Source organism: Cryptomeria japonica, chromosome 10, assembly GCF_030272615.1.
Source record: "Cryptomeria japonica chromosome 10, Sugi_1.0, whole genome shotgun sequence".
NCBI classification, from domain to species: Eukaryota; Viridiplantae; Streptophyta; class Pinopsida; order Cupressales; family Cupressaceae; genus Cryptomeria; species Cryptomeria japonica.
Window position 1 is genome coordinate 285,955,133 of NC_081414.1, and position 27,167 is coordinate 285,982,299.

At 37.3% G+C, this 27,167-nt stretch overlaps 1 protein-coding gene across 2 annotated transcripts in view; it reads right to left on the reverse strand.

Moving 5' to 3' along the window:
* The window catches only part of LOC131055532 (uncharacterized), an 87,698-nt gene extending 60,800 nt beyond the window's left edge, over nt 1-26,898 (reverse strand). For both annotated transcript variants that reach the window (XR_009108396.2, XM_057989998.2), the window contains exons 1-3: nt 26,237-26,898; nt 23,033-23,124; nt 22,136-22,839 (exon numbers count right to left, since the gene is read on the reverse strand). Coding sequence is in view for 1 of the 2 variants with exons in the window: in XM_057989998.2 (XP_057845981.2) it covers nt 22,136-22,839; nt 23,033-23,124; nt 26,237-26,605 (1,165 nt within the window). In the remaining variant the exon portion in view is untranslated. The remainder of the gene's footprint in view (nt 1-22,135; nt 22,840-23,032; nt 23,125-26,236) is intronic.
* Between the last annotated feature and the right edge of the window lie 269 nt (nt 26,899-27,167).

Genomic DNA, 27,167 nt, shown 5'->3' on the forward strand with positions numbered 1-27,167 from the left:
AGTAGGTCCAACAAAAAATGGAGCAACTGTACTGTGAGAAATTTCAGAAGTTGTGTAGCAGAAATTGTTTGCAAAAGTCATATGATACCATCTAGAGTTCCCTATGACAGTTGCATGATGAAGAAAATTGGTTGGAGGGACCCAATAATGATGAATAGCCATTGTCGGATGGACCATACAATGTGGACATGTTGATGTAGTATACACGACATATTGGGATGGGAAGCACTATATTGCATGCAATAAAATGTTAATTCTATCTGTCTCTAAAAATGTGATTCACATCCTTATAATTTATGATTTATTTTTCATTTTAATGTTTGACTTCATAGACCATACAATGGCGTAAAAAAATATTTTCAAATTATTATCGTTAATTTCTTTTGGTACATCTAGTCATACACTAATGAAATGGAAATCCTTATTATTAATTTTCTCCCTATGTGGCCATACAATAGAAAATAAAGGACCTTTATAATTTAATTTTTTCTTTTCCATCCATTTTAAAAGGATTTTACTTTTGTAACTATTTGTTTAATTTTTTCTAGCAAGGCCCACCTATTATTTTTTTACTTTTAATGTTTGATTTCATAGACCAATGGCAGAAAAAAATGTTTTCAAATTACTGTCGTTAATTCTCTTTTGATATGTCTAGTCATACACTAGTGAAAGGGAAATCCTTATTATTAAATTTCTCCCTCTATGGTCATACAATAGAAAATAAAGGACCTTTATATTCATCTATGCTTCTGGACTCAGCTGTGTAGAAGTTTTTTTGCATCAACGTTTACAGCTCTCTCATCCTGATGATGAATCACGGAGTGTGATTCGAACCGTTGATGCAAAAAAACTTCTACACAGCTGAATCCAGAATCATATATGAATTTAGCTTGGACTGTGGAAATCTTATCTCTCTAAAGGACCTTTATAATTTAATTTTTGCTTTTCCATCCATTTTAAAAGAATTTTACTTTTATAACTATTTGTTTCATTTCTTCTTGTGGAGCCCACCTATTATTTTCTTCTCTAATTTCAATAATTTTGTCTCAGACATTGTACAATATTTTCCTCTTTTCTATAATTTCCCTAAGGTGCCTTCTCTAGTCTAAATATGATGTTGTGCCAAATTAAATGGGATCTTTTGTAACATTTGTTAAGACAAATATATGTAAGCTCTAAATCAGATAATTTTTTTATATTATTATTTTGAGTCATACCTTCATTGATTTCCTTAGTTGCCTTTGGTAATGCTAGTGGAACATTGGTGTCAATCAACTGTAAAGCTTCTTTCCTTCGAGAATAAGCTATCAACTCCAAACCAAGTACTTTTTCCAACACACATGAATTATTCAATAGTTCAAGATTGCTCTACCAAGTTTCCTCAATATGGATCGATTGCTTCTTGTCATCAAAGAAGCCTTGTGCCACTTCATTAATATTTGTAGCTTCGATAAAAATCGCAAGTCAACAAAGATACTTCATACTCCTCCCTTTGCCAATGGAACAAGCCACAAAGAGAATTTGTTTCATCTTCTGAACATGATTCCAAAATTCCTTTGGCATTTGGCTCCATCAAAGACTTATCATGCTTCTCTATCCATTCTTCTTCAAGGTCTAAATCTAAGAAATTTGAGGAAGCTGCTTCCTCACTTACTACTTGGTTCAAATCAATTATTGACTTTCTGCCCTTTTTCTCAATGGAGAGAGTGTTCAATTTCCAATTAAGATCAGCTTTGCTTGCTATCAGCCAACCCCAACCCAAAGTGCATTGTACGCTTTCTTCCATAATGAGATGACCACATAATTTTATAAAAAATGGTTGAGTGCAAATAAGTACCTTTTGGGCCTTTAAAACTCCAAGTTACTTGATTCTTTGTTGATCTACACCAATTGATCGAAAATTTGGAGACCAATTTTAAAGTTCAAGGCCAAAGGTTTAACTTACCTAGATTTCTCCAAATGCCTTCAAAAAGTAGAACCTCCATCAACAATTGTACAAGTAAAATTCCTTCCAAGGATCTTCATGTGCAACGCTACTAGTTTCCTTCACATGTTAACCATTAATAACTGGTCTCCAACAATAGCAATTCGGTTATGGGTTCTACCTTATTTTTCAATTGTAAATGGGTCATAGCATTCACATCTCATTCCTCTCGCATATCATATTCATTATAGCATGTCAAGGTATAGTAATACTTCGTAATGAATCCACTACCTTGATTGATATGGTAGTTTGTAGTAGTTTCCTTGCAATGATTTCAGTCAATTGTAGCTGATTTGTTACTCTACTTGCATTTGCATTTAAGTGGTGACATTTGTTATCCATAGCATGCTCCACTTCAACTCTTCTCCTCCACAAATTCTTTATTTTTTGTAAATGGGTCTACGTACACAACGTCAGCTCAAGTATAGCTTATACTTTGTTGCACCTCTCTACATCAATCATGTCAATATTGACCTTTTTCTTCAAGCATCCAATGTCTTCATGGTCTCTAGTTCCAAAACATTTGCATAGTAATTCCCTTTTGTTCTAGTTTTCCATGGCAATCTCTCACAGAATATCACCATTCATCACATTTCAACATTGTCTAAAGGAACAGCCTTTCAAGTTTTATTGCATCTAACTCCAACATCCTCCTCTTTGATTTAAATAGCCACCCAAAGATGCAGTCACATTATTTTGTGGCTTCGGTGGAGTGCTCAATGGAGTGAACTTCTCTCCATGTGTACTTCCACTCTTCAAATTGTACTTAGACTCTTTTATTGAATAACTCAAAACCTAACAAACGTCAAAAAACAATTTCTTAGTGTAAACACCTAAAAATGGTCAACGCTTGCGGAGTCATACTTTAACATTGGCGCATTGTCTCATTTTAGAGTTTTTGCGTCGCATTAACATTTCTCCTATGTCACGCACTTGGTCTTTATCATTTGCAAGCATCGAGTCCTTCTTCTGCATTCCTCATTTTTCTCGCTTTTGAATTTGGTCTTGTCGATAACAATCTTCAGTCATGATTTTGGTCAATCTTATCCTATCGCATCAATGTGCGTGCTCATTTGTTATCATTTTGGACATCGTCAATCCTAATTAGGGTTTTGTCCTCTTATCAATCTTGTCGTTTTGCGATCGATTTGTCATCGATCATTGTCCTCTTATCAATCTTGTCGACTTGCGATCGATTTGTCATCGATCATTGTTATTTTCAATCTTGTCGACTTGCGATCGATTTGTCATCGATCGTTGTTATTTTCAATCTTGTCGTCTCGCGATCAATTTGTCATCGATCGTCGTCCTTCTCAATCATGTCAATTTGGATCAATTAGTCATTGTTCGTCGTCAATTGGCGCATTTATCAATCACATCATTTATCAGCATTGGTCTTTTATCAAGACAGAATCATGATCAAATCGAATCGATATCAATTATCCTTTGTCAAGACCTAATTGTCATCCTTGCATTTCTAATTCATCTTTTAGGGTTTCATGATTTTATTCATTTAACCCTGTTTGTCATTTCTCCCTCTAGGTTAAAAAATTTATTTATTTATCCTAGGTCTTCGTGTCACAATTAAATGTTTAATTTAATTGGCTAACTAATTATTCCTCTTTTTGTGAATTAATTAATAAATGACAAATTATTAATTGATTTACCTAATTTCTCCTAATTCCTAATTTCCTAATTTTTCATCAATTTCTAAATTCCCTCTTTGTGAATTGATTAATAAATGAAAAATTATTAATTAATTCACTAATTTCCTCATTTTTCTAATTTCCTAATTCCTAATTTCCTCATTTTTCTAATTTCTTAAATTCCTAATTTCCCAATTTTCTAATTTTCCTAATTTCTAATTCAATTTCCTCCTATTTTTCTCCTAATTTCATGGGAATGACATTTCAATTTGTCATAATTTGTCATAATTGACAATCAATCAATTTTGACATAGAAAGTTGTCATAATTTTTGTTATGAATTATCAATCAATCAATTTTGCATAGAAAGTGCAAATTTGTCATAATTTGTCATAATTGACATTTTTTATTTGCAATTTCCATTTGAATCTCTTCATGCTAATTTGATCTTTTCTCCAAATTATCTATAAATTGGATGAATTTCTTCAATCAAGACTAATCACATTATCGATCTAATCACTTTGTCGAATCAATCACGCTTCGAGTATTCTTGCGCTTCTATCTTGTCTACTTGCTTTCATCTCATGTGTATGCACTTGTAGGTGAGATCCACAACAAAGCTATTTGAAGGAGAAAGAAGGACAATGGAGCCACATGAAGGAGACATTCAGATCTGCATTTGGTTTGCTTAGTTTTTAATCTTGAATGTTTTGCTTTCATGTCTCTATTGGATGTAATTAGGATTGATCATTGCATTTGAGCTTTCGTGATTGAGCTATGACTAATATTGATATTTGCTTTGATGATTTCCGATTTCCTAGCTACACTTAGGACAATTGATTTTGATGTGACCTTCAGGTTTGTAGTTAGTACATTAAAGTTCTTTGGTTTCCTTGTTGGTTTCTTTGTTTGTCTTCATTTCCTTCATCATCGAAAGCATATCCCTCCTTAGCACTCAGATTGTTCCTAATTCACTATCACTACTGCTATTTTAACTATCATCTTCATCCACTTCTTTTGGCTCAAGAAAACATTTTCTCTTCCCTTTCTATATCCATTTCTCTATTGTATGCTTTTGCATTTGATGATGGAAATACCACTTTCATTTTTCCCTTAGCGATGGCCCTCAATAAACCATGGTTTTTTTTAGACAATCAACAAGCTTCTTTTCTAATTTTAAAAGAAATTCTTTGAGCCTACAATTATAAGCTCTTACATTTTTCTGCTTACCTTTTTTTGTATTATAGATTTCAACTACAATTTCATTGTTGTCTTAAAGCAACTTGAATTCTTCTTCAAAAACCTTTAATCTCTCCCACCTTTTTGGGGGGTGGGTTCAGTTTCTATTGTCATGCCTCCACCTAAGTAATAATACTAACCTTGCATTTATCGACAGAAAATTATCTTATTTATAAGACATCACAATTTTCAAATCCATAGAAGGCAGCAATCAATGATTATCAGCAGTGACTCTATTAATAACAGTGATGATTAGTATATATAACAGTGCTCATGTTATAAGCAGTAGTTAATAAATCCAGGAATTAAAAAAATCGAAGATCCTTCAGAAGCAATTAAGAAATGAATAAGGCAGCGTTTGATCTTGAAGAGATATCATTAAGGATCAGACTTGAAGAGTCATGGTTAAGAAAGGTTATGACGATTCTAAAGGGACAGCAACTTCCAAAAGTACTTCCAAAAGTTGTCTCACCTCAAAGAGACATAAAGATATAAAATATAGAAGACCACGTTGGAGGAGGGCATCAAGGAAGATAGAAACAAATTGGTAATTGAGAAATGAGACTGCAATTCAGAATACAGGCATAATTGGATATAGTAAATATTGTGGTATTAATGAGGATATGTTTGATAGGTATGCTTAGTTTATGCAATGAGGATAAATATATCTATGCTCTTTAATATCCTTTATCAAGATGTTAATAAACTTTACTATGCTTATTTAATTAAATACGTTGTCTATTCTTAATGCGCCAAACAACCATTACGAGAATGGAGGGAAAGACATTAGGGAGAGGTGGTAGACATGGGTCCCCTTGAATTAAGTAGGCCACCCCAAGGGATGGAATCGTCAAGGTGGATGTTCTAGCCGCTTGTGAGCCAAGTGGCAAATGTCTTGGTTAAACATTGTGCACTCTTGGGCTTAATTAGGCTGAATAGTCTTCCTCAATGACCTGGGTTCCCTCAAATTAAGTAGGCCGCCCCAAGGGATAGAATCATCAAGGTGGATGTTTTTGTCACTAGTGAGCCAAGGGCCTTGTTGTCTCAGTTAGACATTGCATGCTCTTAGGCTTAATTGTGTTGACCAGTAACCGAGCACCCCTTATGGCTAGACCCTACTATGGTTGATTTAGGGAAATGGAGCCATTGGTGCTTAATTTCTAAGATCAACAAGTTGCATAGTTTATCTAAGTAGGTTAAGATGATTATTGACATATATGTATAAGTATTTATATTTGTTGTTGAATCCTTAACCCTAATAGAAATGAATAATCTTATGAATTATATTTCACATATTATCTAACATGGTTGCAAGACCTAAACCAAGATTTATGTTGATAACTATATTGCATTCCTTATTTCAATTGAACTTGTCATTTTAGGGTAAGATCCAAGATCATCCAAGATAATCCCAAAAGAGGACATTACATCTACATACTAGTCAATGGCTATACCTCTTAGGGTGGTTGGAAAAGACCATAGTCAATATGCTCTATCATCTTGGCCATTTCTTGTCCAAATCATCTCATAGCTACTACAAGTTCTTATAGGTTTGTTATCACAAAAGCTTGCACCCTTGCTAAGCTATCAACTCAGCAACCTTGTGAAACATGGAAACAACCCCGAAGTGTGGGACCTTGCGCAAGGGGTTGAATCTCCGGAGAAGGCCGGCTTCCTTCTTCAAATAGGTGCAAGTGTTGAACCAACTCAACACTTCAAAACTTACAAAGGAAGAGAGAATTGCTTGAAATAAAAGGAGGTGATGCACCAAGAAGAGATTGTTTCTCTCCCTACCGAAATGGCACAAGGGACCAACTAAAAAACCCAAGAGATGCACAACTTCAATTGCATAAGTGACCCAAACGCGTGTATGGAGGTTAGAATTTGCTAAGTGCCAAGAGGGGAGAAGGATTCCCACAAGTCACACTCAGAAAACAAGTTAACACAGCATATATGGAGAGAAAAGCCACAAGACATACACCTATAATGAAGGTAAGAAAGCATACACAGCATACATAGGTTAGAAGGAGGCAAGAATGGTGATTTTCAATTAATCATAAGGCCAAAAGCCAATCTTACAGTTGCAGAAATGCAAAAACAAACTACAAATCTTCAAAAGAAGAGAAAGAGCATAGGAAAGCTTAAGGCAGCAGGGAGAGAACCCTTTACAATGAGGCTTAACAGCCTTTATATAGAAAATTGGTTACAATGGTGATCATGACCCCTGCATGTCAGTCTGGAAGTGCAGGGAAGTGCATGCACTTGACTTGTACATGCAAGCAACCTAGCCATACCCACAAAGGGCAATTTTGAGGAGGTGGACTGATTAACCTTCCAAAGTCAGACATGACATAAGTCACCAAGCATGGCCCCGTACCTCCCTGATGGAAATCCTGCCAAAAACATTTAATGCACCCTTGCAGCTCCACAAAAGAAAGTGCACAAGTCACCAAAACTGTCAGAGCATTAAAATCCTTGGGTGTCGATCACGCCATCCGGAAGTGTCGCCGGTCGGAAGGAAGTCCGGAGACTTCGGAAGCGCGGACTCCCGAAGTGAGGAAGACAAGGGAAGGAGCAAGGAACTTCGGAAGCTCGAGGTTCCGGAGTTCCGGGAAAGGCAAGGGAAGGGAACTTCGGAGCCTCAGGGTTCCGAGGAACTGCTCAAAGGAACTTTGGAACCTCGGGGTTCCAAAGTTCCGGGAAAGGGGAGAAGAAAAGAAGGAACTTCGGAACCTCGGGGTTCCAGAGTTCCGAAGAAGGGAAGGGGAAGGGAGAAGAACTTTGGAACCTCGAGGTTCCAAAGTTCCGGAGAAACTGGAGAAAACCTAAGGGAAAGAAGGGAACTTCGGAACCTCGGGGTTCCGGAGCAAGAAAGAAGCGGCTAAGGCAAAGAACTTCGGAACCTTGAGGTTTCGGAGTTCCAGAAAAGGAAGAAGGAAAGAGACAAGGGCAAAGAACTTCGGGACCTGGGGGTTCCGGAGTTCCGGAGAAGGGAAAAGAGAGGGCAAAGAGAAAAGAACTTCGGAACCTCGGGGTTCCGGAGTTCAGGGGAAGAAGAAAAGGCCAAGGGAGGACTTCCTTCGGACAAGGCAACACTTCACACTTCATGATTCTTCTCTCCTTGATCAATTGGGGCCACGCTGGTGCATGGAACATATCTCTGATCGGTTCTCACTAATGAACCAAGGGTGTCATAAAATGACAACAGGTTCCTCAAATGCATTTCCTATAAACTTGGAAGTTCTTGCCTTTCTATGCTGAGGCTTGATATGGTCACCATGGTTTTGTTCTAATGCAAACCTAGTGCCTCGAATCTACTCATCAAGGAGTTTAAATTTAGAAGATTTGTGTGCTCCTTTCACACTTGGCCACGTAAGAATACTTTACTCTTCCTACAGCTTCAATATCCTACACACTTGTTTCAACCCCAAGTTCTCTTTTGTACACCCTTGGTCCTTGGGTTTTTGGCTTGGTTTCTTCTCTTTCAATTGACAAATCTTATATGCCTTGAAGGTTTCTCTGTAATGTATCACAAATGTAGGGTCCAAGGACAAGACTGTCCAACCATGCCACCTAGAGTTAACATAGCAAAAATATAATGAAGAGAAGAGATTCTTATTGATTCAAATAATAGAATGATTACAAAGTATTTATTTGCCTACTACATGAAGAATACATAATGACCCACATGCTGCCATAGGCTTATTATAGCTCACATGCAAATACAAAACTCAAAATAAGACTCAATTTCTAACTCCAACTCACTTCCTAACTAACTTCTCACTTCTTAACTTCTAACTAACTTCTATATCTCAAACTACTTTCCCATGAATGTGAGAGATGTTTATATATCCACTTCAAGCTTTAGAAATGATCCACGTCAGCCCAAGGTGACCCAACACCCGATGCTCCATAACACATATAGGTCAACTTAATTCTAGTGGTGATGTTTAAAGAAGTAATGAAATCTATTGTGGTCCAGTTTGAAGATCTGCCTGGTCCCAATCTTCCCTATAGTAATATCCAGCAAGGTATGGAAGGATTCCACACACGTCACCAAATGAACTCTATGTGTTCTTCTTTGTACAACAATCTTTTGTTAGCAATATCCTTTCAGACACTGATTTGGGTCTAATGAAATCTAAATATATTATTTCTATATTGTAGATGTCTTGTTCACCATAACAAGCCAAATTGGTGTACGACAGTGAAATGCGATAAGGTATTTTGGGATTCTCCTACATAAGACACCTAAGGTTATTTTAAAAGTGAGTCTCACACTTTGTTGGTTCTGGAAAAATCTAAGGCATTCTAACTCTACTTGTGAAATCCACGATGAGTCTTCTACTAGTCTTCCTCTCCACTTCACTAGGTGTTCCATATATTATCGAATTTTGGTGCTAAGACCAACTCTATTGTCTGAAATTTGCTCTACTTTCGCTTGTTGTTGTTGTGGTAGTTTATCCTTGAAAGAAAATTTTGTATAGCCTTCACTTGACTTCCCTCCATGATACTAATGAAGATCAGCAACATTGAATATGGGTGATATGCCAATTCATAGGCATTCCTTGAATCGAACTTCCTAAGAATTTTGTACAAATCATACTTCTTTGTCTTCAACTTGTTGTATGTGCCTACTGAAAATCTTTCCATCCTAAGATACAACATAACTTCGTCCCTGATTGCAAACCCTTTGTCTCTTCTTCTCATCTGCCTAACCCTTATATCTGTTGTTCATTGTCTCCACATGCTCCTTGACCTAGCTATGCATTGTTTCCATGTAGCCTGCATATTACTCTGCTTCCATGCTCCTTTTATCTCCAGTATTGATATCTCTTACCTCCGCAACTCCCCTAGGTTGTAATTCGATCACAATCTCAAATGGTGTTCTCCCTATACTCTTGTTCTTGAGGTAGGATTATGTCCCAATTTCCTACCTTATCTCCTACTAGACATTGTAACAAGTTGCTCAAACTCTTGTTTACTGCCTCTATTTGTCCATTAATATGTGGGTGAAATGTCAAACCAAACTTCAATTCTATCTTCATCTTCTTCCATAGCGTCCTCCAAAAATATCCGATGAACTCAATATCTCTATCTAAAATGATGCTCTTTGGTAAACCATGCAATCTCACAATCTCTCTAAAAAATAAGCCAGCAACATCATGTTTCTTCTTACAAGGAATGAAGTGCTCCATCTTGGAAAACTGGACCATCACTACAAATATGGAATCATACATGTCCTCCTCTCTATCTTTGATAATCCCAATATAAAAATCCATGCCGATATCCCCCCAAGGTCTCTCCAATACTATTAGAGGTTGATACAATTTAGTATTTTGACTACTTACTTTTGCAACTTGATAGGTTCTACATTTTTTAGCAAATTTCCTTACATCCTTATAGATATGAAGCCAAAAGTAATTCTCACTTACCAAAGCTACGGTCTTATCAATACCAAAGTGTCTTGCTAGTCCACCATTGTGTTTCTCCTTGATCAAATTCTCCTGCATTGAGCTTCCAAGTATGCACAATTGGTTAACCATGAATAACATATTGTCCGTGATGAATAGTCCAACCACTTGCCTCTGTTAGCCACTACTAGATTTCTACTTGCTTTTTAGGATTTTGCAAAATCAAGATCATCCTTATACAAGTGTTTCAATTCTTCAACTCCCATTAAAGCTACTTTCATTTCCATGAGCAGGTTGCTTCTACTTAGTGCATCTACATCCTTATTTGACTTTCCACTCCAATGTTTCGATACAAATGTATAGCTCTGCATGAACTCTACTTACCTCATGTGTCTTTGATTCAATTTACCTTGACTATTTAAATATTGCAGGGCTTGATGGTCAATGTACAACACATTCTTTTGGCAGCAAGTAATGGCTCCACTTCTTTAAGGCTTAAATAATGGTGTAGAACTCCTAGTCATATGCTAAATATCGCTTCCTTGCATCCTTCAAATTCTCACTAAAATATGTTGTACGTCTACCTTACTGACTTAGTACTACTCCTATTGCACTTCCACCAACATCACAATCAACCTGAAATGCTTTATCAAAATCAGGCAAGTCTAACATAAGTTGTTCTATTACTTGTTGCTTCAACAATTCAAAATTCTTTTGTGCTCCAGATGTCCACTTGAGTTCCTTACAATCTCCCCTCATAGTCTCTATCATGGATGTGCAAATAGCATGGAAGCTCCCCATAAACTTCTGGTAGAAACTTGCCCATGAAAAGATCATACCTCTCTAGCAGAAACTTGCAATTCATTAATCTTATAGAAGTAATTGGTGCATTGCTTAAGCCAAAAAGGAAGTACTAATTGTTCATAAAGCTCCTTTTTAGTTTCAAATGCAATCTCTAGTGTATCTTCTTCTTTCACATGCAAATAATAATAACTTGATTTGAGATCCAACTTAATAAAACATTTGCCATGCTTAAGTTGGTCTAGCATATCATCCATCCTTGGAAGAGGATATCTATTTTAATGGTGATCTTATTTAAAGCCTGTGTAGTCGACACACATCCTCTAAGAGTCGTCATTTTTCTATGCCATCACTATAAGTGAAGCATTAATGTATATGACACCTTGTTCAAGCAATTCCTAAAGTTGCGTCTTATCCTCATTGCTCTCTAGTAGAAATTACCAATACAATCCCATGTTGGATAAAGAAGATTCTAGTAGGGGTTTGAGCTCATGCTCCACCTCATTTATGGGTGGCAATACCCCTTGGTTCTTGGAACACTCCCTAAAAGATGACAAGACTTCATCCAAACCTTTCAACTTTGACCCCATTGAAAACAAAAACAATCAATCATATTTTTCTTTTTCAACAAAAGTAAACAAAACCATTTGATTTTTTTAAATAATTTGATTGCTTGACTAGAGCTTACTATTGATGCACTTGCAACATCCCTAATTCTAGCAAAATAAGTGATCCCCTTTGTGTTTCTTCCCTCTTTGTTGCTGGCCCTACTTGGCCCATCATTAATATCTAGTCATAAATTTCTCTCAATGAGCCCCCTTGGTTAAATTTATGCTTGGTGTCATGTTTGGCCTCCCCCTATACTTCAATCATGTGCATAAATCTCGAAACTTCAAAAAAAAATTTAAGTATGAGCACGTTGAAGTCAATTTGCAACTTTCCAAGTCTAAGTAGTGTTGGTGTACATTTTATCATATACCGAACATTAGAATAAAGTACCCAAAGATAATTTATCCTCTTGAACAAAATCACCGCGTATGCTAAGATTGCTAGAAGATCATATGGCGATTCCAAGGTTTCCTTTGTCAGGTCTTGACGTGTGGATAAGCTCAATGGGCGTTGTGATATGTTGGTAATACACAAAGGGACTTAGGCCTGGCTTGTTCAATTCACAATGAAGGTTTAGACAATGAAGCTCTATCATTTGGGACTTGGATCATGAAAAACTGAAAAGGAGACAAGGGTTTAGAAATTCTAATCTATTCCTAGGAATTCAAGAGACGGCATTGACCAGGTGATCTCAATAACCACACTTTGCTTCGCGTCACTTAGGACAACTACACAAAGTGGATGCAATCTTCAAGGGATGTACTTATGATCGGAAGTTAAGCATACACAAAAGAAAGCTCAAACTAACTTTACACAATGAACAAAAATCCTTTGTCCATCAAAAGTATGAGCAAAGATACACCACAAATCAATACTTATCAAATCTTGCATTCAATCTACAACATGAAATAAATTCTAAACTATTGTGTTGAGGAAATTGAAAACCTTGCTAATCATTCAGATAAAAGAGATTACAAAGCCTTAAGAGAAAGCACACAAGTAATGTATTATCTGGAAATGATCTTCTTGCAACAATATTTCAAAAAAACCTCACACTCTCCAAATGAGAGGAGGCAACCTTATATAGGAGTCCAAAATTTTTGAGTGGCCGAGATCGAATAGTGATCAAGGGCCCAGATCGAATAAACAAAACCCTAATTAGGGTTTATTACAACTAACTACCCCTCGACCAATGAGAAAATTACATTTGGGGACATGTTGTGACGTTTTCACACATCGCCCCATTGCAAATGGGGACCCCCTTCTTTTTAGGCCCTCTCGGTTTTTTTGGCTTGCGTTTTTGTGGTCTTTTCGCAGCAGTTTCGTCAGTCTATCTGCTTTGCAAGTGTTTGGGAGTCATATTGGTCAAGTATGCCTTTCGTTTGAGCAAATTCGACTAAGCCTAGGGCTTGTTTTGTCTCGTTTTTGGGTTTATGCCTTTTATCCTAGATTTTAGGGGTTTCTATTAGGGTTTTGGGAAAACTGAACATACGACTGGAATCAGGACCCTTCAAGGGACCTCCCAGTAAAATTTGAGCCCAAACGGAGCAACTTTCTATTTTTAGAAAGTCCCTATTTTTTAGGGATTTTCCCGAGTCCCAGAATGTCGCCATTTTGCCAAAAATCAAACTTACTATTTTTAGTAATTTCTATTTTTAGTAAGTTTCTATTTATAGTAAGTCATTCATGCGTCCTGTTTTAGGCTCTAACTCTAACATTTTGGAAAGTTTCTATTTTGGGAAAGTCTATTTGTGGCAGGATCAGGCTAGCAGACAACGAAGAATCAACATGCACAATCACTTCTAAATCTAGGAAGTTGAAAGCAGACAGGCAGGGGTCTAAAATGGCTAAGTATGAGAATCATCCCTGAAGTGGAAGGCACAAAATTGTTCTAAGTCTGGAAAATCCACCTTCAAAATCCCAAAGTGGCATCTCAGCACAGACAGTGGTCAAAATTTGGCTAAGTTTGGATCTCCTATTCCAGAAGAGGAAAGCAAGCATGATCATCCAAGTCCAGAAATTCACATCAATCCACCAATGTCATCCTGATCTGAAAATGGCCTGAAATTTGACTAAGTCTGGAAATTTGGAAGATCTTCCAAAATCCAGAATTTGCATTATGATTCCTATGGACCTGAAACCACTCTCAAACATCCTGAAAGTATATATGAAATATAACTTAAAGTATAAGAAAGGAAAAGGACATATTGAAGATGCCACTTATACTTTAATGTTATATTTCATATATATATCCTGACGAAGAGCCTGAAATAGTGGAAAAATCCATCTCTCCATGGACATCTCCAAAATGCGCCCAGGTATGGGCTAGGGCGCTAAAACCAAGAAGTAATTCACAAGTGCAATTTTCCGCCTCTCCATGGACATCTCCAAAATGCGCCCAGGTATGGGCTAGGGCGCTAAAACCAAGAAGTAATTCACAAGTGCAATTTTCTGCCTCTCCATGGACATCTCCAAAATGCCCCCAGGTCTTGTCTGGGGCGCTGAATCCATGAAGGCATTCACAAGTGGAAAATTCATGAATCCTTAGCGTGGTAAAATTTCACCTGAGCTAAAAAAAAAAAAAAATTGAAATTTTGCCTAAGACACAGAATCCAAGGAGTCAATGAGGAATAAAAGCAGAATTCCCCTCGGGCGAATTTTCAGTTATGCTATTTTTTCCCGGCCAAATATGGAAATTTTTATAGATTCTAAATCGGGATGAAATTCTTCATCCAATGAACCTGGCTCCTAAATTTTAGGAGGATCCCTAAAAAATAGGGATGTTGAAAAGGAGACATGGACAATTCACAAAACAATGAATTCCTTCCTCAGGAGGAATTTCCGCCCCGGCCTTGTGGGGGGCGCCAGAATGAACAACGCACAAAGATATGAATTCCTTTATTCAGGAAGAATTGCACCCAAGAAGAAGAAATTCCAAGAAAGGTGAAAATTTGGCTAAGTGTCGGAAATTCCCTCCTTCAGGACAAAATTCCAGGAAAGGTAAAAAAAAAATTTACTAAGTGTTTGAAATTTCTTCCTTCAGGACATAGTTCTTGGAAATCATAAAATTTCTAAGGCAAGGAAGAAATACACCCAAGGATGAATTGAACATAAAATTTCTAAGGCAAGGAAAGAATCAGGGGATGAACTGAACAAGAAATTTCCCCTCCAGAAAAAAAAATTTGAAAAATCCATGCTCGGGCATCAAATCACATCCAAATTTCAAAAGTTTTACAGATTTGGATTTGTAAGAGAATTTTCTCTCTCCTGGACCGTGGAATCCTAATTTGGAAATTTTCCTAAAAAATAGGAAATGTGCAGAATTGATGAAAAACCTTCTCTGAGCAAGGAAAGTTGAAGAGAATTCAAGAAAATTCTTCCTGAATCGAATTTTCCCTCTCCAACAATTCCAGATGTGCAGAAGCGGATATACGACGACGGGGTCCACTTGCACGGCGAGGATCTATTGAACACATGGCAGTAGAGTGGCGCATTCATTACCGGAATATTTGACCAAATGGCGACCCGGTCATTGCATGTTGAATTTATGGCAGATTCCTTTTGCATGCAGTCGCCGCATGTGGAAATGATGGATCATTTATTGACATAATGGGGTGATTTTTGCATGGATAAATATTCAACGCATGTTGGACGAATTTGAAGGAGGTGGTGCATTTAATGCGCAGTGGATGCTATTTTGGGTACTTTTGAATTAATTGTATATAATGGGTTATTAATTGGAGATTCCCACCTTGTTGCATCATGTGTGGAGAATCTTTTGGGCAAACCCTAATTAGGGTTTTGCATGTAGCCAGGGCTTGAAGCCTATATAAGGGGTGACCCCCCTCATTTGTAAGGGAGGGAGCTTTGTATGAAATTGTTGCTATAAGTTTTTTGAGAAAATAATAGTGAAACATTGTTCTCTGATGGTGTCCACTTCAATTATTTTTTCAAAGCTTGCATGGTTTCACCTTCCTCGCTTAGATTAGAAATAGTAAAGTGCTTTGATTTCAATGGAGAATGTAATGGTGTCTGATGAATTTCCATGGTTCATACTTTTTGCATCTTGTTGATTGTAAGTTGCAGTGTAAAGTTAGTTTGAGCCCCCTAAATTCGTGCTAAGTTCGATTGTGGATAGTCATTTGGATTGCGCCGTGTTGGGTATTCAAATGTACTTTCTCGATTTGAAAATCCTCTAGCATCCCCAGAAGATTGCACGAGTTCTTGCGGAGTTGTAGTTGATCTTGGCGAAGCAGAGCTTGGTTTATTTGGAATTTGTCCACCAGAGCACTATTCATTGTTATCACTGCCCTTAGGAATAGATTTAGATCCTTCTGAACCCTTTCCCTTTTACTTTCAGTTCATTTTATTTCATTCGAAGCAGCAGCATCGCAGAATTGCCATATCCGATGATGGAGTTCCATCCACAGCAAAGAAGTGAAAGAACGATGCACACGTAAGGCCCCTTGGATTACCAGCAATCACATCAACCAACTGAGTCACGTCCACGCATCGAAGGAACCTTGGAGTCGATTGTTTGAACTTCTTGCAATCTTAGCATGCAATCGTACTTTGATCAAGAGAGAGTGAAGTGACCATTAGGCAACTTTATTCTGTGTTCGACGCAGTCATAAAAAACACGTCAACAGGACACTTGTCCTTCTTGCTAAATATGAACCAACAATAAAAATAGAAGGTTGTTGCATTGTGAAGTATGCCCTCTAGAAGCTTATGTGGATAAGTCAGGTGCATTGAACTTGGACATGTTGACTTGGAGCAATCTGATTGGTTGGAAGATGACGAGGCGCCACCTCAGTGTGTTGGATGTCCTCTTTGAATTCTCCAATTTGTGTTAAGAAATTGTCTAAGTATGGAAATTTGTTTCTTGTTGTCATCATCTAATTCTGATTGGGAGCTTGTGTTTAATTTTTCAGGAGATGAAATCCTTCAAGAAGTTGTCTTGATTGCTTCCATAGGTCTGGTATTGTAGATGAAATCCCCCAAGAAGTCTGAAATTCTTTCTATATTTTCACCAAGTCTGAGAACGTTTCTTTCTTGATCTTTTGAGATTCTTTCAAGTGCCTTGAATCTGGAGAAGAATCCCTTTGTGAAGTATTTCTCATACTTAGCCAAATTTTGGCCATCTCTATGCTTGGACGAACATTGCTTGTGGACTTGTCTTCAATTCTGAATTTGGCTTGAAACTCCATTTGTGTTTTCTATGATGATCCCGCCTTCAGCTGCCATTTATGATCTGCAAAACCCAAAGAAATTAAGTTAGAATCTTCATTTTGAGCGTGAATTTCGAAAGTTTGATGGCAGAGTGTGCTCTGATTCTCCAATTCCTTAGAACTTTTAGCCTTTAACAAGTTGCGAACACTTAGGAATTTTAGAAACCCTTGAAAAATCAATCTGATTTGAAGGTTTGGGAGTGATTTGTCTTTGATTACTCTGAAAATGAACAACTTAGTCCCAAAATCTGTGAAATAAATGTTGAAATCAGATTCGAATTCTGGAAAAAAATAGACTAAGTCCCTGAAAATCTCTTTCAAAGCTTTGAAAAGTAGATTGAAAATTACCGAAAATGCCTTGAATCTTAATCAAAAGACAAGGAAACAAACGGAAATACCCCTTGCTACCAAGAAATGGATGGAAAATCTCAGTTTGGGTCCTGAAAAACCTTAATTTGCTTCCCTTTCAATGTCTTAGAAACCTTCGAACTATTCTTAAATCTCCTGAAATTTCTTGAAAGCTCTTGAAATCTTCATCAAATTATTAGAAACCTTCGAACTATTCTTAAATCTCCTGAAATTTCTTGAAAGCTCTTGAAATCTTCATCAAAATTATTGTATTCTCCAAGTTTGAACCTTTGAAATGAATGAACAATTCATTATAAATACAAACTCATAAAGATCTCAATTTCTGCATTAGAAACACGATTCATCCTTTTCAAATCGAACTCGATTTGTTTCTATTTTTCTTTCATTCATTGAACCTAGACATGTCTTGTTTCTTTGTTGAGTTCAGTCTCTTAAGAAAGTTTCTAATTTCATTTTCAGTTGAACTCAGTCACATGGGAAAGTTCTGATTTTGTTTCTAGTTTGAGTTTAATTCCTTGAGAAAGTTTCCATTTTGATTTGAGTTCATGATTCGAACTCAATCTTCAATTTCTTCCAATTTGAAAACTTTCTAAAAATGCTTTCCCTTTGTCTTTCCAAATTTCAAAACTTTCTGAAATTAATTCTTTGTTTGAACTTTAATGTTTGATAGCTGGGCAGACTTTAGGAGATTCTTTGCTAACTTATTCTCTCCAAGGCTGGGCGGCCTTTGTTAATTCTTCTCCCCATGGTTAGGGGACTTCACCAAAAGATTTCCTCATTATTTCTAAAAGCTTGGGCGGACTTTATGAAAAGTTCTCCATCCTTACCTCCTTCATTCCTCTTAGCAAATGTTTTTCTCTTTCTTTGAGGGCGGACTTTGTGCATTTCATTCCCTTAGCCAAGTTGATGAAGTGTCTTGTAGGGCGGACTTCATTAACTCTTTGCACCTCTTTCTGCTGTCTTCCTAAACCTTTGGGCAGACTTGGTTGACTTAATGCACCAGTATATGGAGGGCGAACTTTCTTTATCTCATGACCAAGCTTACCCACACCTAGGCGGACTTGTTGAATGTTGGGAACCAAGGGTAGGCGGACTTTGCTGAAGTTAGGCACCATAGACCTGCAGGTTGGGCGGACTTTGCTCTTCATATGACCAAGTCAAGGTGGACTTGGTGAATGTTGGGAACCACAACATGAGCGGATTTCATTAATCTTATGCACCATGAAGGCGGACTTCATGACTTCTTTGCACCAAGTCAAGGCGGACTTTGTAATGTTTGTGCACCACACATCATGCTAGGGCAGACTTCCTTCAACTTGTGCACTCAAACTCTTGATAGTGTGGACATTGTCACATTCATGATCTTAGGAGAGCGGACTTTATCATGCTTAGGCACCACTTACCATCTCCTTCAAGGCAGATTTGACTTATATTGGGCACCAAGGAGAGCAGAATTCATAAACTTCATGCCACATTGCTTGTTTGCTAGGCGGACTTGCCTTGACTTAGGAACCTTCCTCATGCTACCTCCATACCCTTGGGCGGACTTTATCACTTCCTTGCTCCATGGTGAGGGTGAAGTTGGGTCATCTTAGGCACCTTTCACTTAGACAAGGGTGGACTTTCTCAACTTCATGACCCATTGCTATCACCTCCAAGGCGGACTTCATGAATTTCAAGAACCAAGGAGGGCGATCTTCAAGAAATCCATGCACCATGAGATCAAAACTTCGAATCTTCATAACTTGAACATCACTCCTCGGATTGCCTTGAAATTTGAAAACCATACTTCAATCATCCCTTGAATTCCTCATGATCCCTACAATTTAGGAATTTGTCTTTTTTGAACAGAACTTGAATTTCGGAGGAATTTGTTGATCATTTCCAGTGTAATTCAGAGTCAACAGTGCAAACCCTAGATCCCTTTTACAAAAAAATGAAAAAGCTGTTAAATTTAAGTGCTCAGATGTTAAACAAACTAATTAACCATAATCAGACTGTGAATAAACAGTAATAGTAATGTAACACAAGACACAAAACACCAATACCCTGGGAAAACCTCCCTCTTGGAGGTGAAAAACCCAGCCTTAAACTATAAGATGTATTATCTCAATGGTAGGCAATTACAATATAACAGACTTATCTCTGATTGCTGTCCAAACAGCAAGTTGCCAAGATGATAGAGGATGCAGCCATAACCAGCAGTAGATGACCAAAGGAGCAGATAAGCAGAAGATGACTTCAACAGGCTGAAGCAAAATCAAAGACAATCTTGACAACTTCACTTAATGATGTCCTTGAGGTTCGCCAAAGTGCAGACCAGTAGATTCACTAAGGGTAGAAGAGCAGATCGCTAACATAGAAGAGCAGATCACTAAGATAGAAGAGCAGATCGCATTTTGCAAGTAATGAATGTGTTTGACTTCATCTTGAAGTTGTTATATATATATCCTTCTTTTGGCAGTAGACCTCCTTAGGTCGGCTTGCAACATTATTAATTTAATGTCATATTGTTATTGATATTTCCCACATTGGACATTTGGGTCCAGCCCAATGCCTTAGCACGTTACATTTTGGGCCCAGCCCTATCACACATTGAATTGCCTTTCCCACGTACATTTGGGTCTAGCCCAATAACAAGTACATTGAAATAATACATACATATATGATTGTCATTTGACAACATCAAAGTTCGATAATCAGATATCCGAACTTAGCTAATATTTTCAACAAAAGCAAGGTTCCCTAAAAAATTGGAAAAACTTTCTAAAAATAGCCACTTTGGGGATCGTGCTTAAAATGCTAAAAACGAAACTTCCTAAAAATTGGAAAAAGCAAAAAGCAAAACTTTCCAAAAATAGAAAGTTGTCCAAATTGACCCAAATCAATTGCAATCTTCGTCCTTCGGACTTTCTATGCATTCTGACAGTGTCTAGACTCTATTATGACCATGGCTTGCACAAATTGACTTATGACGTCCAAAACTCGGACCTTTCAAAACCGACAAAATTGGGCACCGGGAAGGTTGCGAGGCTCTAACAAAACCCTAAAAAGCAAAAACAGGGGGTCCCCATTTGCAATGGGGCGATGTGTGAAAAAGGTCACAACAAGTAGATTGTGAGACTTTCCTCCAATGACATGCGTTTCCTCCAACCCATGATTACCTACACCTCCAAGCTTCAACTAAGGTCTTTGTAGCTTTCAAGTTTTGAGACTTTTTCTCCAATGGCATGCTTTTCCTCCAACCCATGTATGCTTGAAAGGAAAGAATATTGTGAGCATAAACTAGAATAAGGCTTGCAAAAACATCCATGGAAAATCATAAAGAATTGCAGATTTTTATCCTAGAAGATTTGTGACGGGAAAACTGGCACTGTAAAAGTAAATATCACCAGAACATTATGATAAATAGTGATTTATCAGAAACCAGACAAGAAAATGGTTATTTCACTCAAAAAACCATAATTTCTATTATGCCAAAAGATCTGAAATTGCAATAAAATTGGAAAAATTAGGGTTTCTGCCAGATGTCACAATTTTTGTCAAATTTTTGGTAAAAGCTAGGGTCTCTGGGTTTTTATTTTCTGCCGCAATCTTTTTATGATTTTCCCTAAAACTCAACCCTCATTTTTAACTAGCCCTATCCCAATTTTTCCCCAATTAAAATCTTTATCTTTTGGTTAGCCAGTTTATTGCCCAGAAAGATTTTTGCATTGGTGACTGCAGTAGAGAGCCACATGAAGGTGTTTTTATAAAAATTAGGGTTTCTGCCAGATGTCACAATTAGGGCTCTGGGTTTTTATTTTCTGCTGCAATTTTTTTATGATTTTCCCTAAAAACCAACCCTCACTTTTAACTAGCCCTGTCCCAATTTTTCCCCAATTTTTGGCAATAAATTTATAAATCTTTATCTTTTGGTTGGCTAATTAAATACCCAGAAAGATTTTTGCTACTATGTGCCTTTCTACCTTTTTACAATATTTGAGGAAGGAGTGCAACTAGTGGATGCATCAATGGTTGCACTCTACTTTTTTATTCTCCCTAAAGTTAACGAATACATGAATTTACTTGCTCTCTGCAATATTTTACAATCATCCAAACACTTGCTTCAACCTCCTCTTTTAGACTCATCTGAGTGCTAGAAAGGTATCCCAGGCCCTCGAAGAATTCCCACGTTTCCTGGAGGCAAAACAACATCTATTTGTTACATATTCTGAGTTTACACAATTGGGGGTCACTACCATAGTCAGGTTACTGACCTAAATGCTACCACAATTGCAGTCCCATCCTTTTTCCCTGTTTTCCTTGATCCTGTTATTGTGCTCTGAAAGCTTCTTAGTACAGTTTTTACTGTTCCTGTTTTATTCACCAGATCTTTTTAAATCGATACCTATAACACAAGTATATGATAAAAGAGACATTTGCCAGCAAAACTATGATCACATACACATGAGAAAAAGTTAAAGTATATTGTAAAGCCTCTTTTGTATGTAGCACACAGAAGTGAAGAACTATCATATAATTAATAAAAGTGATAACTGGTTTCCATATCATTGTTATACAGACAATAGGCTTGCAACCTAGGACAAGTACATATAACAGGCAGTAATGTAAATCACAAAATCACAAGAAACATTTACTTTTGCATTCCTTGAGCAGGGCATCAACTAACTTAATGTAGTCATCTAAAGAATCAAAGATTAATACAATGGCTAACAAGCACAAAACCCACAAGAACTAAATGAAATGGAATTATATCCAGATAGAAAATGATGAGGCAAGATTGCAATTAGTACAAGCTCAATCCATCAAAAGTTAATTGTTGTATAATGAAAAAGCTTACCAGGTCCCATAATGTCTTCAGTATCAACCTCAACAATATAGTCTGAGAGAAAATTTACATGAAATGTTAAATTGAGCATTCCATCTTTTGCATTCTGATATGAAGCTTGCAGCTCACTTGTTGTTCTGTAGGATGAGCCTGGAATAAACTCATGAAAGAAAGCCTGAATGATCCTTAGATTATGAACATTATGGAATAAACGAGGAACCAAACGAAATTTCAGTATGTTCCCTACTGTGCCTCTTAATGTCAATGGTGTATTGTCTGAATCATTTCTTCCAAGTTTCACTGCTCCACTAAGTACACTGACATGGTCATTACTACCAGATTTTTTTGCAGTAAGATTGAAATGAAAACCAACTGCAGCAGCTGGACTGTTAGGAACATCAATAAAATGCCATGAAATATAATAGTTATCTTTTGTGAGTTCGCACTGGTTGCACTGAAATCTAATAGTGGGTCCTCTACTTGTGTTATGGCAGTCTGCTTTTAATAAGTCTGACAAAGGCAATGTCCGCTCATCAATAAAGCCAGGCACTCCAATCTGCAGAGTACCGAGTCCACGTAGCTGTGCACAACTCATACTTGAAACAGTTGTAATATTGAAGTCCATATCATTAACAAAAGCTTTCAAATCTACAGCATTTGCAGGCCTTATGTTTTGCACTTCAACACTCCTCTTGGAAATAATTTGATAAAGCAAACTGCACATTGAAAGATATAAGCTCTCTGTCAACAGTACACATTAATCGCAATTACTATACAAGAAAGGTGATTGCAATGATGCAAAAGAGTGGAAGCACTATTTCCAGTAAAACATATATGCTGAATGCTAACTCTCCTGCAACAAAAGAGGATAATGAAAAATACAAAAACAGTTCATTTAAATCTACTCACGCTGCAGAAAGTCCAAAGAAAAATATCAAACTGGCCATAGAAAATGTCCCACCAAGTTCTGTTTTACGCTTCACCACAATTTTTTGTTCATCCTGTTGCACATATTATCACATAGGCAGTAATAGTGTCAGTGTAGGCTACAATACAGGAAGTAAATTTTTACCTGTTCTTTATTAGAAACTTTTCAAAATATATGAATAATTAACTATATAATTTACTCCGTTAAATCCACGTGCTTGTTTTAAAATCTATTTCAATATGCACATTGGAAATCATAAAATAGAATCCTATGGTTGGACAATATGAAACCAATTGAGCAGGGAATGTTGCTTCTAGTCTCCCTGATGTATTGGTGTCAAGAATGATGTAACCAATCAACTATTTGGAATGGTTTTATAGAAATAATGCAGCACGCATGCCTTAAAATTGATTGTAATCAGCAGTAAGTGATTTTCAGAGACATTAAAAGCGAGTAAGAATTGTATACCTGATTAATTATAAGATTAAGTTGAATTAGTATAGTATTTTGATCAAATATGAACAGAAAGCACCTCATTTGTGTTTTTGCACAGCTCACAAAATTCTTATGTCATCTCCCTGATGTGGCAAACTGAGAACCCCCAAATCTTGAGGAAAAATCTTTACGCTCCAAGTACAGGTCAGTACAGTCAAAAGACAATTGCTTTTGTAATGTAAGAGAGACGTGTACACACTCAATAAGCTTCTCAAATGATACTGACATCAGATTGCAGTACTGGGGATAATATAATTAATTATTTGTCTTATAGAGATCAGATTCCAAAACTTAGGACTGATTTCATTAAAAATCGAAGAAAAGAATTCATATAAAAATAGCAAGAAATTGTTTAGATTGACATATATCTATTTTTGACGGGAATGCTATTAATTGTAGATCTGGTATAACTCAACAAAGATGCAGGGTAATATCTACGTATTTGTAATTCAGATAAAAGATAAAAACCGAGTTTCTATCCTTCAAATAAATAGTGGCATGTTATGTATGACAAAAATCTCTTGATGCATTCCCCATTAAAGGGATGAGAGGAAAAACTCAGTTAAAGAATGATATTCCAGAAGAAAAGGAAGAATAAAAATAATTTTCATGGAAAGAACAATAAGGATTCTCGAAACGCCTTTCTAGCTTTATATAACTCAATTTTGATGGGGCTTCCCAAGGCAATCTAGGAGATGCAGGAGCAGAAGCAGTTTTTTGTTTGGAAAATGATAGTTTTCTCAAAGAAGGATCATTTTCTCTGTCATTTTAAGGGGATCTGCTAATAGTGATAAATACTCTAAAGAAAGGCATATCCCCTAATTGGAAGTTATGGAGGTATTTGGAGGAGGCTGGTCCAGTAAGTATGCATTTTAAGGAAGTCACTTTTTCTAATTATAGTCAAGTGCAAATACCTATGCTCCCAAATTTCTGGGACGGGGATGGTAGGGGATGGTGGGTTGTGTTTCCAGTACAAGGAATTTTTTGGCCATCTTTTCGGGAACAGTAGGGGACAGCTGTTAGGAAATTTTTAAAATATAAGTAGATTTCAAATATTCATATGATGACATTGATAAATCATTTAACATAGACATTATAAACCTTTGTGAGCATGCATAATTGAATAGGAATTATGACCTTTACATATGCATAAGAGCACAAATGTCCAGCTAAATCGCAATCAGTTAAAGAAACACTTATTACTGGGTACATAGAGGCAAGAATTAGGCTTTTCCTCCTATGGTTAGTATAAAAAATGGAACATCAAGCTGTCCTCCATTAACAAGTGCATGATAAACTCGGATGGAACTTCTCCAGATGCAAGCTCTTGAACTCAGATGTCCTAATCCGTGCATGCTAAGCGTTGAGCCCTGTGCCTCAAAAGCTGGAAATTGGCATCTCACTAAAGAAATTGATACATACAGAGTACACCACCCAATGGCTGTAGTTTGCAGCCTTACCATGTATTTGCACTATGCATAACATTCGATCACTCCAACCTATATATTCACAGTCAAAGAATCAATCCACTTCCATCAAGACTAAAATCAATTGCTGCAAAGCACAGCCGATATAAATCTAAAGGTAGAGTAGAACTTAATTCACTTAAGCATCATCGCTACAACGCACGCATCAAATGCTCATCTAACTACACTCGTAATGGGAATCCCTCTTGTTCTTCTCAAAATCCTTCAAGCCCCAATTGAGTGGTACAAAGTGCCCTCTTATTGGATATGCAGAGGTAAAGAACAGGCCCTTTACCAGGATTATGGCAGATTCCTCCTGCCATTAAAAGTAGTCCTCCTGTCCCTGGGACTGCAAATGAAGTTCCTCCCACTGTCGGGTAAAAACTTTCGATCCAATGCCCAATTAGGTAAACCAAACTCTCCCGGCAGGGGCACAGCGTTGAGACTAGTAATCCTCTTACTACCAGGTTAAAATTTTCCAAGATAATAGACAATAAGATGGGAATAACCGTCTTGCTGAGAACCCAAAGGTGAGATTATTTATTCTCCCAATAATGGGTCAAAATATTTCAAACCACCACCTTATTGGATAGAATTAATTATCTTGCTGGGATGCAGTGAACAATATTAAATTCTCCCACTTTTAGGTCCCAATCTTCCTCGTCGATTCCCGGTTGGATAGGACAAATTCTCTCGCCCAATATCCTAGGGTATGACTATTTATCCTCCCACGTTTAGATCAGAATACTTCGGGCCAATACTCAATTGGATAGGACATGCCCTCTTGCCAAGTAGAAGATGAGATTATTTATATTCCGCTATGGGATCAAAACCTCTCGATACAACTTCCGAGCGGATACAACAAACCCTACTGCCAGATACATAAAGATAAGATGTTTAATCTCCCCACTTTAGGTTGACAGTATTTTGAGTCAATTCTTAACTGGATAGGACAAACCCTCTTTCTATATACACAGAGATGAGACAATTGAGCTTAAACTGTTTGCAGGGCTGGGTTGAGTCCCTGGGCAGCGAAGTTTCATACACTCTGAGGATCGAGCCTAAAGTGAGACTTCGGCTTCGCTAAATCAAATTGACCTCTGAACTCTAAAACAGGAAATTTCCTAAACAATCACTGCTCAATTGGTGGTAATATGTGATCAAGGTCATTCTTGCACCATGAAAATTCAATTTCTGGAAAAAATATTCGAAGGGAGATCTTACCAGCCAATGACGAGTGGAAAAGAAGAAATCAAGACGAGTGAGCCAATAGCGCAGCTGAAACCACCGTGTGCGACCATCTTTGAGAGGACAAAATCTTAGCACGATGCATAACACCAACCACAACACTACAGCTAAAGTGGTGACTTCAAGAAATAGTGCCTGCGACTGTGTAACATTTTTAAGCGAATTGAACGAGAATACTGTCTGAGTAAAGCCATTCTTGTCGTTAGCCCCAACCCCTGATTCGCTGGTCCAATTTCCGGTATCCGTATTGAACAATTTGCAGCCGCTTGAAAAATTCACATGGCCTGGATTGCAGGCGCACAGAGAGCCATTGTAGGCTAAGGAACTGGCACCACAGGTTACCATGGCTTTTTAATTTCCTGGCATATAGTACAGGTAACAATATCGAGGAATTCTGGTCAGCACAGTGGCAAGCGAGAGTTATTTGGTGACGATGATCTTCCGATTAGTACGTGCTAAGAAAAAGGACTGGTTGGCAGCAAAAAGAAAGAAAGAGATGGCTTCCACGACAAGCTATTCAAGAGTTTCTTTTGAAGGCAAGAACCACCGGCAAGAACTTGTCGTTGAAGCCGCCGAATTTAGATATGGGGGAAGAAACTCCAAAAGAACAGTGACCTGGATTTCGTTATTCCTAATGTAGGCCCGAATTGGGCAACGTCAATCCAGCAACCATATTGTTGCTTTTGATCATGTTTAATAATTAATTGAAAAATAAATATTTGTTATATTTTAACTATAAATTAATTATTAAACACGATCAATGTAACAATATGGATACGGGATGGACAAAATTTCGGAATTGTCCATGCAGTCATAAAAAGGGGTCTGATAGTTTCTTTAAGATAATTTTTTTAATTTAATAACTAGCAGTTGCACGTTCTATTTGCCTGCAAGTTTGCAACTAATG